The sequence below is a fragment of the Agrilus planipennis genome, unplaced genomic scaffold (assembly GCF_000699045.2).
Source record: "Agrilus planipennis isolate EAB-ADULT unplaced genomic scaffold, Apla_2.0 scaffold395, whole genome shotgun sequence".
Lineage (NCBI taxonomy): Eukaryota > Metazoa > Arthropoda > Insecta > Coleoptera > Buprestidae > Agrilus > Agrilus planipennis.
In genome coordinates, this window is record NW_020439133.1 from 22,420 (window position 1) to 36,271 (window position 13,852).

A 13,852-nucleotide genomic window follows, 5' to 3' on the forward strand; every position below is an offset into this window, starting at 1 on the left:
AAACTGATGCATTTTATCTCGCGTGCCGAAACTAATACAAAAGAAACGCGAGTTTCGGAACGCGACATTAAACTCCTCCAACTATGTATTCTGTGCTCCTACGCACACACGCACATTGTTTTGATAGATATGATCTTTGACGTTAGGAACACACCTACATTGCTTAGACAACAGTGAGTGCTTGTAATTTAATATGAACTTTATGCCATAGCAATAAAGCTCAAATTGACTACGTTTTAGTTACAAATCATTTGTATGGGAAAAAGAAAAGGGCTATTTTTAGGGTTTTTCCAGCAATAATTCTAATTTTTCTCGCTGTAAAAACCATCCTTGAACTTCAACGAACATTTTAAAAAAAGATTTGGCCAAATTGGTCCAGGCGTTGTTGAGTTATGCGCTTACCAACACATTTTGCGATTCATTTTTATATTATAGATATTTGGAAAGTTTGGAAAGAAAAATAAACTGGCAGCTTATATAAAAGCAACTGATATCAGAATTGAATTTCGAAAAGAAAATCTGTTCACATTTATTAACTACTTATTTTGAGGTTAAACTAAACTGATTCACTTCACCGTTTGGTTTATTTCACGGGGACTATTTTCAGTCTCTCTAGAGGGCCTAAGCACTGTTAGCATCCACTTTTAAAATATGGTATATGACCCTCAACATTTATCTTTAGCTTTGTTTAAACATAACAACTGATAGCGCTAGTAACGGGTTATTCTTACAACTCTTTACTAAAGTTTACAAAAAAAGGATTTAGCAAGAACCTATGAAAATAAAATTTCTTCTTATTTCTAACTATGTAAGTTTATAAAAGTTCAGCTAATGACGAATAGGAAATACAGTTAAAACTTACAAAGAATTGTAGTACTACCTAATTTGTAGAACAAATAATAATTTCTTAAAATAATTTTTGCTTAACACACCAAAAGTTTGAGTATACTTTGCAGCCTTAATTAGTAAAATAAATAAATTAGTTGGTAAATCATTTCCCTTACCAAATGGTAACTCGAAACGATAGTCAACCAACAGCGTGTGCCCCGTTGGATTTTTTGTACCCACAACTTCTCCGTCTCTCATGACTAGCTCCGCATCTAAAGAAAGCCACTGACCATTTCCTTCCTTAAAAGAACAAATAAATGTTATTATTACCAAACTCAAATTTAATGAAAATCTACCTATGCTATTTATATGGGTAAATGAGAAAGCTTCATAAAGTGTAAACGATTTTCATTAATGGACAACATAAACAACCACAAAATTGTTTAATTCCTTTTTAAAAAAAATGACTAATAAGTACAGCCAACAAAAGACTACAGGTAGGACCTTAAACTTAATCGTAAATGAATGGGTCTAAAAAGTTTCATGTCCAAAGCAAGAGTCCGCTGCGCGCATCAATTTCGATATTGTCAGTTGTCAAATACAACAGTTTACCCTCTTTACTATACATGTAAACTATGAATTCGCATTCTTAAGAAAAGCAGTTGTAATAGGTAATACGTATGTGCGAATGACATACCTAAACAAAATCTCCTTGTCTATCCGTCAAATTGAATGCGCACTGTCTTACTGCGCAGTGAACTGCCTAGCACAACTTGAGAAAAACAGCTCCAAATTAATATTTTATGGCCTTTACAGCATTCAAATGTAATTTTAGTTTCAGTGCGTACATATATGATAAGTTCTTCGATCTTTCCTTAAATTTGCTGACCTATATTCATCGGCGTCGCCATAAAATAAGCCCTTTGAAAGCATAAATCGGTTTTTTATCCTGTAGGTATCTACTCGCAACACACCAATTGACTCCTATATACCTTAAGTTATTAAATTACGGAATTTTCGAAATTCTATTTAGTAGTTCTCCTGATGATTATTGATTTATAAACGCGTTTGTGAGCGAGATACGACAATTCAATTTCTGCGTTAGGCCAAACGTGAAATAACCACATACATTTCATCGGATTTGAGAGGTGCTGGCATATGTGATAGGAAACATCAAGTATTGTAATTTGATTACACTCATCAGAGTCGAAACAGGTATTCGTTAAAGTGGGAAGAGTTGTTTGATATGGGCCTATAAAAATTATTATCTAAGTACCAAAAATGTATTCAATTTTAAGAGAATTAGGTATGTATTCAAAATATATCTGAATACACAATTTTTAACTTATTTTATTGCAAACAAAGGTAGTAGAAATTACTTTTGAGTCAGTTTTCGCATAAAGTAGCTTATCCAGACCGACAATAGAATCGATTTGAATGAAATTTTGACAACATTTTTTAACTGTTAAAATATTTCGTGATGTAAACTCGAAATAAAAATGTTCAGTCTCTCAGAGTCTCTAAAATCGAGACTTGAGTCTCCATCGCTCATCGAGTCCCTCTGGTGTCGCTGAGAGAGACTGTCGAGAGACTGCTAAAAAAACTGTTTAGCGTCTCTGAATGAGAGACTCGACTCGCGCATAGAGAGATCCTCATTTCGTATCGAGTCTCTGAACGAGAGACTCGAATCTCTCAATAAGTGATGTCTCGATAGACATGGTTAAAATTTTCTAAATTCAACATACTTCAGAGATCCCTGTCTTTCTACGAGAGACTCGAGTCTCTCAATTTTTCAGTTTTGTTCATTCAGTCTCTCTGTGAGAGACTCGAATCTCTGAATTAATAATTTTATCGTTCGAATTTCTCATACACAGACTGTGAGAAATCCATAAAAACACCTAGGCAATAACTGAGAGACTGTGAGAGACGCTCTTAGAGGCGCTGAAAAACTCTGAGAGACTGGAGAGAGACTGAAAATTTTTGTCGAGGGTAGAGGCGAGCTTCCTTAAAATTATTCCAAATCTGTACGCTTGATAGCAAAACAGAAACAGTGTTTGTGTAAGCAATAGGTCCCAAGGTATATATGCTATATCATCTTCAACGATCGTTAAAATAGAGTGCGGGACTACGGGTCATACGGTTCAAGCTTACGTTAACGCGTGCCATAAAACCGCGATTTCAAGAAGATGTAGATTACGCTTTATTGTTCCTACAAAAGTGTATGGAAGTTTTATTGAGCATATTCGCCCTTAATAACTTACACATACAGAAACGTGATCGTATGAATAATTTATCATATCCAATATGTAATAATACTACATATATTACCGTTTCAAAGTCAGTCGCTATTAAAGTTTTACGTTTACCCTTTCATTTAGGTATACTTCGTTTAGTTTCTGCAGCGATGTGACCTTCAGTTTGACTGGCGCAAAGTAGAAAAAAACAGCACTAGGCCAGAAAAGGAAGAGACAAGTCTCGGTCAAACTCTTAACCGGTGAGGAGCGTATAATCTGTACAGTACTGCACGAAAAAATTGACCATTTTGTCCATTGCATTGCTCAAATGTGCTATTATTGGTACCAATTACTACTGAAAATATCAACGAGATGTTTATTTATAATTGAAGACATATTAAAGGCTTTAACGCTTGTTTTCGACTAGTACTACTATTCATGATTGAACAAAACTTTTGGCAGGTACTGTATGAAAAAGTATGTTTAATGAACAATATTCTAGAGTATAATGAGCTTCTTTCTTCCTACCTACGATTTTTCCAGCGCGCATCCAAAACATTGGAAGGGGCACATCGTTAGAGAAAGCAAACGAAGTATATAATGCAAGAGTGGCGTTGACGTAATAAGAAAAACAAAGCTTATTCGGAAGAGCGTTCTTATATATATATAAACGTAGATATTATAACACTATCATGTGTTACAAAAGAAAGATCCGAGTCAGCATTGCCATACCCAATTGTGAACACATGTAAACATCTATAGGAAATCTGTTCCGGATTTCGTGACGCGACAAAATTGAAAACCCAAAGCAATTATGGTTGAAATACGGGTATGTTTTGTTTGTTATTACTGTTTCCGTCGTCATAACGGGGGTTTCAGCACCAAAGACGTCGGGGAACCGATATTGGCAAAAATTCCTAAATGCATTTGTTAGATAAATAACATCGCCAGCAGTGCACTTTGGATAACGAGATACTGAAGTTCTAAAAAGACTTAAGGAAACACAGAAATTGGACTGTTCGATATAGAAAACTATTTTGAAGGGGTTGCTTTAGTAATCTGCGACTTGATAGGCAAGAGAGGATAATGAGAAGGAGGAAGGTAGAAAATACCACACAAAAATGAAACGGCTAGTTAATAATTAAAATTCTGACAAAATTATTATTGTTGGATTGCACACACACATTCACATACACACACACACACACAAACACACAGACTCACGCACACAAACAAAACACACAAACACACACACACACGCACACGCACACGCACACGCACACGCACACGCACACGCACACGCACACGCACACACACACACGCACACACACACACACACACACACACACACACACACACACACACACACACACACACAAACACACACACACACACACATACACACACACACACACATACGGGTGGGGAGCACAGGGGGTAGAAAATTTCAAGTAAAAACGTCTAGTAGGTTACTCAAAACACATTTCGACGTCTTCAACATACGAAGGGTAAAGAAAGGGAACAAGAGGTAGAATATTCCACATTAAAGCGTTTAGTAGATAACCTAAAATGCGTTTTAACGCCCCGCAAGGTACGAACGGAGAAGAAATGAGGACTGGGAGTAGAGAATTTCAACTAAAAACGTTTAGCCGTTTACCCAAAACGAGTGGGGAGCACAGGGGGTAGAAAATTTCACATACAACCGTTTAGTAGGTACGTAACCTAACGCGCATTTCAACGTCCTCAATATACGAACGGTGGAGAGGGAGAACAGGGGGTAGAAAAATACATGTAAAAACGCATGGTAGGTAACGTAAAACGAGTTTCTTCCTCCAAGGAGTGACGGAGAAGGAGGATGACAGGAAAATAGGAAATTCTACATAAAACCAGGTACCTAATTCAAAAGTGGTTTCGACGACCACGACGTCCTCCTCATTTAGAGACTGTTATGAATAATTTTGAATTTTAGCATTTTATTTAGTTCAGGTTCATACAATTCAATTTGATTTTCTCACTTAATATATGTATTTACAATAGACTTATTTTAATTATGCCTCATCATCAGGTAAATGGTAAAATGTACATTTTAAAACACATTGCAGATGTGATATTACAGGATGGTAGTGGAAATTTCGTGAATGAAAAAGGCTAAAAATGAGGAAGTAAGAGATGAAAGTCAATAAGCAAAATGACAGATAAGATGGTAGGACGTCTTGTGAGATTCGAAGGATTACTTAGAGACATAAGTACACAAGAAGCAGGATATAAATAGAGGCAAATGGAGACATAGATTAGATCACAACTCACGCATAGTTACATGTGTGGGATGCTTCAGCTTTCGGAAAATTAAGATAAGATTGGCTTAGGATATGAAGGAGTGGAGCTGTATGCGCAACCAGTCTTCAAACTGACGACCCTTATCATGATGATGATAATGAGATTAGTAATGTGTGCCTGTTTCTTCAGAATGAAGTTTAAGGAGACGTCGCAGTCTAAAATCAATTTCGTAAAATGGATACTTTAAGATGAATAAAAGAATTTTTTGGTCAACGAACTGGAAAATTTCTGAGTGGTGTCAAAAAGGCAATTTAATTCGTCTGTGAATCTTAATATTGAAACCCATTTATTCAGAAAGACTAAAAATATACGTATTTTACCAATTTTCGTTGAGATTACTGTAATTCAAATTAGGTAATTTTAAATTTAAAAATAGAGAAACAGTTTCAAACTAAATCTTGATTTGGTAATAAATTATTCTGCTGAAGGAAAAATAAATTAATAAACTGAAGATTTTTAACGAGCACGGAAAATTTACTACCTACCGATACTCTCGAAATTCAAGTTCGTTACTTTGTATTCGCTGCGAGTAATCCACCGGGTAATAAAGATCTTACATAGATCGTAATGGCTATTGAATGCCGTGGACTTCCGACAATTCGACAACAGATGCAATTACAAGCAACTTCGCTGAGTTCGTGAGCTAAATCCAAAAGTTAACTACGTTGAAACGCATTTTAAATAGTGAATAAGAGCTTGTTCAAGAACCGAAGATAATAGTTAAAGATTTCTTTGGGGATTAGGTCGCTACATCTGCAACATTTTATTGTTAATTTCTAAACCTCTAAAAGCAATCAATTTAACGAAATATTCATTCTCAAAGATGGATATAAGGGTACAATAAATATCACGGCGTATTTTTGAAGTGAATCTTCTTTACGCTCGGTAGGGTAAGTTCGTTTCATGAGTTGCTATGTAACGAAATCATGCAACGCATTTCCCCCGCTGTCTGTCCCTATGCATGTTTAGATCTTTAAAACTACGCAACGGATTTTAATGCGTTTTTTTTTAATAGACAGAGTAATTCAAGAGGAAGGTTTATCTATATAATACATGCATAATATAGTAGAAAAACACTGATAATTTTAGAGGTTTTATCCTTTACTTTTTACGAGAAATAATGGCTTATTTACGAAGCGATTTTAAGCAATACAGCATTAATCCTTATCCAATTAAGTACTTTTAAATACATTGTGCATTTAATATAGATCAATATGGCCCTTTACAGCATGTAATTTAAATGAATATTTTCGAAGATATTACAGACTTAAAATGCAGGGACATAGCGGTTGCGGCGGTACCGGCCGGTTTGTATTGTCTAATGACAAAAAAGCTGTGATTGTTGTATATAAAAACATTCTATAGTATATTTACTATCAGCATTGCACCCGTGCGAAGTATAGTGTATAAATTAAACCAATTCCTTAACGCCTATCCCGGTATGTTTGAAGAAGTTTCACTTCAGTAGCTTGTTGTATAATTACACGTTGTACTTAAAAGATGATGCTACCCTTGGGTTGATAATTTGTTTGTGCTAATTTTATCATTTGATGTACAGTGCAATTGTAGCGTGTAAAGTCCTTAAACTAATATTTTTAGTTCTGATAAAAATTGAACCTAATCTTAATTGAAAATCTAAAATCGAACTGTTAATGAAACGTAACAATAAGTAAATAGACACAATTATTAAAAAAGAAATTCAACTCACCTCTGCCGCGAAATTTACGGTGTGCAAGGGTAAATAATGGTAACCCACTCCACGGTCCCACAACATCCCCTTGTTCCAAACTTCTATTAATAGCCCTGTGTTTATGTCGTTCGTTTCGCTAGAACAAAAGAAAATCAAAATTGATACAAAATATAAGTAAAGATGTAAATTTCTAAAGGTAGTTATCACAACATCAGTAGATGGCAGAGTATAATCAGTTTGCATTTCTTGACATTTTCTAATGATTTTAAATGTCAGAGTCACTCTTGTATCAAATACAATTTACCTGATCTACAGGAACAATATTTTTAGTGTATTTATAGGTAATGTGGTCCCTATCACTAAAACATTTTTTTCGACTGTAAGGTTAATTTAGAGCAACACCTAAAATGTCAAGTTTCAAGGAATTTTGTTCTGATCTAATACAAAATTTATCGAATAAATATAAGAAAATGTTCGCCGCTTCATCACTTAAAATCCTAACGAAAGCTTTGACTGTCAGGAAATTCGGCATAATGATTACAAGAACAACACAAAAGAGAAGGAACCTTCTAGGTAAACAGTTTTTATTTCTTCCCCAATTTATACGAATGCGACAAATTTACAGGACTTTATCAAGGTAGCTTTTTTGCCCGAAGGTTATGTTAGTAATTCTAAGATGATAATGTGCTAGCAAAAAGAACCTACCTTAAAAAACCCTGTAAATAAGTGCGAAATGTCGGTTGTTAGTTTTGGAAGATTAAACAACTTTTCAACCCAAATAAGCTTTAATTTGTCATCTTCTAGATAGGCAAATGTTAAACTTATTCCTTGAACTGTTATTTTATAATCAATTGTTTAATATAAAAAATGAATTATTCTTTTCTAACTTGCAGGATACATGTAGTTTTAAAAAACTAAACAATTTGTAGCTATTCTCATATAAGTACGTTGTCTAAACTTTTATTGCCAATAAATTCAATTCGGCACGAAAATATCTTTATTTTTATGCTTTTTATGAGAACATTCCCATAAAAGCAAGCCGTAAAAACAATATTCAACTTCAACAAGTGAAATTTCAAACACAGCTTGCACGTACAGCAGAATAAAGACTAAATTTTGTTTTAATACTTTCCTAATGTTATTATATTCCAACGGCAGTATATACTTCAACACAAAAAACCGTGAATTCTGTATAAAACAAACTACTCTCTAAATGTAAAACAGATAAAAATTAACTTATCTTCTCATTGAAATAAAAAGGCACTTATGAGCTACTTGTTCACCTTAAGTTAATGACATTTGCCTGAAAAAGTTGTGATCAAAACATTGCAATGTGAAATCAGCATTTTTAATCGATTCATCAGGTATTTGGTTAGTAAAATAAATCACTATTCTATCAGTAAAACTTATTTGACACCACTATTTGCTGGTATGTATAAAGCATTATTACAATTTAAAATATTAGTTTATGTCATTGAAGTCCTGATAATCCTCAACTATTTTTCTTTACTAATTCAATTAGTATATTCAATTCACTAACTAGTTCAGTTAATATTCCTTAATTTGCAGTGGCCTAGCTTAGTTATATCTGTGAAGATTAGTGAATATTCACTGAAGATTGGTGAAAAATCCATTCATTTATTTTTCGAAAATATAAGTCGAAAGTAAAATCAGACACAGAAGATTGTCTAGGTAGATAATAGTTCTAATGACATCGTCTTAAAACAAGGAGGATAATAACTTATGAATAATAGAATTCCCACTCGAAATTCTATACCATTGTACCATCTTATCATAAACCTTAACATTAGCACTTAATAAATACTATATGTATAATAGATTGATTAATTGTTTTAGGTAAGTGATATTATAGACATAATTTGATAATCTACAGACTTAAAACTATCAGAACCTAAATAATTTTTGTATTTTTTTTATTTGCTTATACTGTGGGGCCTTCCTTTGTGGAAAACTTTAAAATCCTAGGTAAACGTTGGTAACTAGACCAATTATAGGTATCATCATCATAAGGTCGTCAGTCCTAAGACTGGTTGGACACGTACCTCCACTCTTTCCTATCCTGAGCTAATCTTCGCAATTCCCTAAAACTATAACAACCCATATCCTTAACTATTTGCGAACAGTAATCTAATCTAGGTCTACCCCTACACCTCCTAACTTCCGTTTCTGCCTCTAATATGTCTCTGACTAGACCTTCATGCCTGAGAAGGTGTCCTACTAACCTATCTCGCCTATTTCTTACTGATTTTCATCTCTGTTCTCCTATTCTTTCTAATACCTCTTCCTTTCTAACCTAATTATAGGTATGCAAAATATAATATTTTCAATTTCAATGACTTTAGCTTTATAAGCTTAAATTTTAGACATTATTAATAATACGGGGCTATTCATGCACTGATCATATTGTTTAATATTAATTTCAACTTTGTAATACTTTTAGTCATTCATGAGAAAAAGCATAGAGAACAAACTCTATCATTTACCTATACAAAAAATATATTTCGAAATAAGAGTGCGCTAGTATTCCATTTGTACCGAGTTATTATTATCATTATTATGATTTACGATGCTACAGCCTTAATAACACTAAATTCACGTCTGTGCAAATGGAACACCAGCGCCCCCTTCTTTAGAAAAATATATGAACATATTTTGTCAAATGTTCCATTTGCGTTTTTGCTCCTTGTGTAGTCTTCATAAGAAAAATGCTCTGAACGGATAGACAAAGTTATTAAGGAACCTTAAAAATTATCCTCCCGTTTTGCTTGAGAAAAATGCAAATTAAAAATGGTAACTTGTGAAAGGAAACCGTTGAAAATTGTCAGTTATTTGCTTAATTAATAACATAATAATAGTTTAAATAAAGAGTTCACACTTACAATAAAAAATCCTGTTCCCAGCATGGTGTCGCTCCTTTAACTGTCACTGTGGTTGATTTTACGTTTTGTAGCTTCAGAGTAACGTAAGTATTAAACTGTGATGCTGGAAAGAAAAAGAAAATTTTGTAAAAACAAACATTTTTACATCCATAATACATTATAAAGGTGCCCTAAAAGTTACTTATTCTAGATTATTTTTCAGTATTAGTTACTTTTTGTTTTCTTAAAAAATATATTGTGAATTAATTCAGTGTATTTACCATTTCCTTGATGGAAATTCATTCTAAATTTTAGATAATAAATACCCAAATTAATTTCCACAGTGATCACATTTCCCTATTCTTAATACTTTGCAATTCTGTACAATTATTGTTAAAATTAAGTCGAATTTTATTGTCTAAAATATAGTGATTTCATCAACACATCTATAAACAAGAACTAGACGACATAATTTGGCTTTACTTAACTTGCATCTATCAGTTTGGAACATACATACGTAACAAGTCATTAAGGCAAGCTTTGTGAATTAATAATGGGCTTTCCCTTGAATTTTCCCAAGTATAGACAAAACGCGTTCCATGTCAAGCTTTAAACCCTAATTGGCACTTTCCTTATTATAAGACATTCAGTAAGGACCTCGTTATTTTGCTGTTTGTGGTTAAAAGAATACATATGTATATCCCTGCACTATAAGTATAAATATCACAAATTCAAGGCAAATAAGACCCCTAAAATTTTGAATATCCCAAGGAAAATTAAAATCAAAGGATTCGAAAAGGACAATAAATAACAGGGCGTAAACTTTAAAAATAAAAATTTCGTAAAACCGACTCTTTTCTGTCCTAATCCTAAAGGAGCATGAAATCCACTTGATTATGGTGGTGACTCTGGTTTTTTGAGATGAAAATCTACAGTTAGGTGCTTTAATATACACATATATATACATAACTTACATTTTCAATTAATGTAATTAATTCAAAAATTCATTTTAAAACCAGAACTATACAAGTTTGACGTCACCTAAATGAATTTTTATCTTGCTTCTGTAATATTAATTAAATTCTTTTATATGCAAACAATTTAAAACAATTGAAATGAACAAAATAATTAAATTCTGTAAAATAAATTAAACTACGTCCTTGTCAATTACCTACCTATGTAATCAAAATTGGTATCCAAAGATCTTTGTAATGGCAGCAATATCTTCACATTACGTAATTCTTGTAAAGCTTTTAACACCTCTAATAAAGTTTATTAAAATCATCTTACACTAAATTAAAAGATGTGTTTCTCCTTGCAAAACCCGGAATTAGTTTCATACGCGATAATATCACTATGATTTGTAAATATTGTTCTCTTAACTCACATTAATCCACTATATATGTAGTAATATTACACTGTTAATTTACAACAAAATGTATAAAATCTGCCGAACATGCTTTCTGCAAATCATTCAAAGGATTTTGATATCAAATATGAAGACGTGCGCAGGTCCTAGGTTAAATAAATGACCAATGTGACTTTCACATTTACTCTAACCAAGTTGAAAAATACATGCCGCATGACTCACTCTCTCTCTTTCTCGCTTCACTACACCACGTTCACTTTCAAGCACGTCAGATAAAGATAGATGCACTGCTCGTCGAGGAGACTTAATAAAAAATGTAGCAAATAACTCAACTCAGAATAAATAAATATTACATTTTCATACAATATACTTAAAATATACTTGTTTTTAAGGAATCTATAGTTTATCGCATAATTGACGAGCTATATTACTGGAAGGACACGAAATGATGATTATTCTAAAGTCCTCTACTTACTACAATATTTGAGATATGCTGTTTCTTATCTGTCACTTCTGATACTATCAAATGTATGTAAATAGTTAGGTAAAATAATTAATAATCAACTTTAGAAAAACACTTCCATCTCATAATTTCATGATCAAACTCAATTTTAAAATAAATTAGATCATGATGATTTAGACCAATTATAGGTATCATCATCATAAGGTCGTCAGTCCTAAGACTGGTTGGACACGTACCTCCACTCTTTCCTATCCTGAGCTAATCTTCGCAATTCCCTAAAACTATAACAACCCATATCCTTAACTATTTGCGAACAGTAATCTAATCTAGGTCTACCCCTACACCTCCTAACTTCCGTTTCTGCCTCTAATATGTCTCTGACTAGACCTTCATGCCTGAGAAGGTGTCCTACTAACCTATCTCGCCTATTTTTNAACCGAGCGGCATGGCCTAGAGGTTTAGACCATTGCTTAGCATTCGGGAGGACGCCGGTTCGATTCCGGGTCCGTCTGTCTTCGCCCAAGTTTTCTGTGGTTTCCTTGGATCACTTAGGCAAATGCTGAGGCAGTAATATTCCACAGGTAATCTTTCATTCTCTTCTGTCTGCATTTCATCCGTCTCATCTTTCTCACCCGAACACCACCCACGCATTCCCACGATTCCTGAAAGCAGGCTGAAGAGGGCCTTCCGCCCTACCTTCCAGCGTAGTCCGGAGGGACTGCCCGCCCACCAGCAATACTGGCTGGTGGGAATGAAACACCCAAAAGAGAAGATTTGTACTTCTACACCTTCTAAGTCAGTAGACCTGTTACTTTTCACCCGATTGAGTTAATTATCTACCGTTTCTGTAGCATGTAGTGATCTATGTTTTTGTGTTACTATTGGAGTTTTAAAAATTCTAAAAAGATTGTTAAAAATGCATACTTAAATCATGTTTCTGTACGGGTGCGAAATGTGAATAGTGGGCGAGACAGAAAAGAAACTAGAAGCGCTTGAGATCTGGTGTTAGGGAAGGATAACGAAAGTAATGCGAAAAAGCTAGAAATTGAAGAAGCAGGAGGCAGAGGACACTTCGGAAATCAGTAAGGAAACGAAGAGATTAGACAGTAGGACATCTTCTGAGATATAAAAGGTTATCTAGGCACATATTAGAAACTTAAACATGAGTGCAAAGAGGCATAGTGGGCCTAGATTACATTAGAAGTAAGTATTTGGATAAATGAGGTAATTGAATTCGCTTCACACTTTAGATAACGGACTTGTATTTCTGTTTAGAGATTGAGAGCAATTCCTCCAAGTGTTTTTCGAATATATAACAGGAAATCAACCATCAATGCTTATATATGTGGCTTTAGCTCTAAAAAAAATAAATTTACCTAAGGTTTTCATTAATATTCCCAAAATACACGTAAATATTCCTGACTGATGACAATCTCAACCAAAATACAATTTGCATATTGGGTTAATCTTTTTTTACATACGTGAAATAAAAATAAAGCGCTATAAGTTTTAATTTCACCCTCTGTTGCCAGTGCAACACGCTTTTTATTAACATTTAGTCATTTACGAGAACTACCATTAACATATTTCTATTGCTCTAGCTACAATAAAACTTGTTATATACCCCAAATACAGAATCATTTCAGCAAATGTTTCTCATAAAATTTAAATCAAACGAGCGGCAAACTTCTGGTTTATGTTTTTTTATAGACTGTAAGATAAAACANCGTAAAACCGACTCTTTTCTGTCCTAATCCTAAAGGAGCATGAAATCCACTTGATTATGGTGGTGACTCTGGTTTTTTGAGATGAAAATCTACAGTTAGGTGCTTTAATATACACATATATATACATAACTTACATTTTCAATTAATGTAATTAATTCAAAAATTCATTTTAAAACCAGAACTATACAAGTTTGACGTCACCTAAATGAATTTTTATCTTGCTTCTGTAATATTAATTAAATTCTTTTATATGCAAACAATTTAAAACAATTGAAATGAACAAAATAATTAAATTCTGTAAAATAAATTAAACTACGTCCTTGTC

The 13,852-nt window shown here is 33.5% G+C and overlaps 1 protein-coding gene across 1 annotated transcript in view; it reads right to left on the reverse strand.

The window, feature by feature from the left end:
- Positions 1 to 1,004: 1,004 nt before the first annotated feature.
- The window catches only part of LOC108743074 (protein unc-13 homolog A-like), a gene marked incomplete at its 3' end in the record, with an annotated part of 50,873 nt that continues 38,025 nt past the window's right edge, over positions 1,005 to 13,852 (reverse strand). The window contains exons 3-5 of the mRNA XM_025977766.1: positions 9,990 to 10,092; positions 7,108 to 7,225; positions 1,005 to 1,128 (exon numbers count right to left, since the gene is read on the reverse strand). Coding sequence (XP_025833551.1) covers positions 1,005 to 1,128; positions 7,108 to 7,225; positions 9,990 to 10,092 — 345 coding nt within the window. The remainder of the gene's footprint in view (positions 1,129 to 7,107; positions 7,226 to 9,989; positions 10,093 to 13,852) is intronic.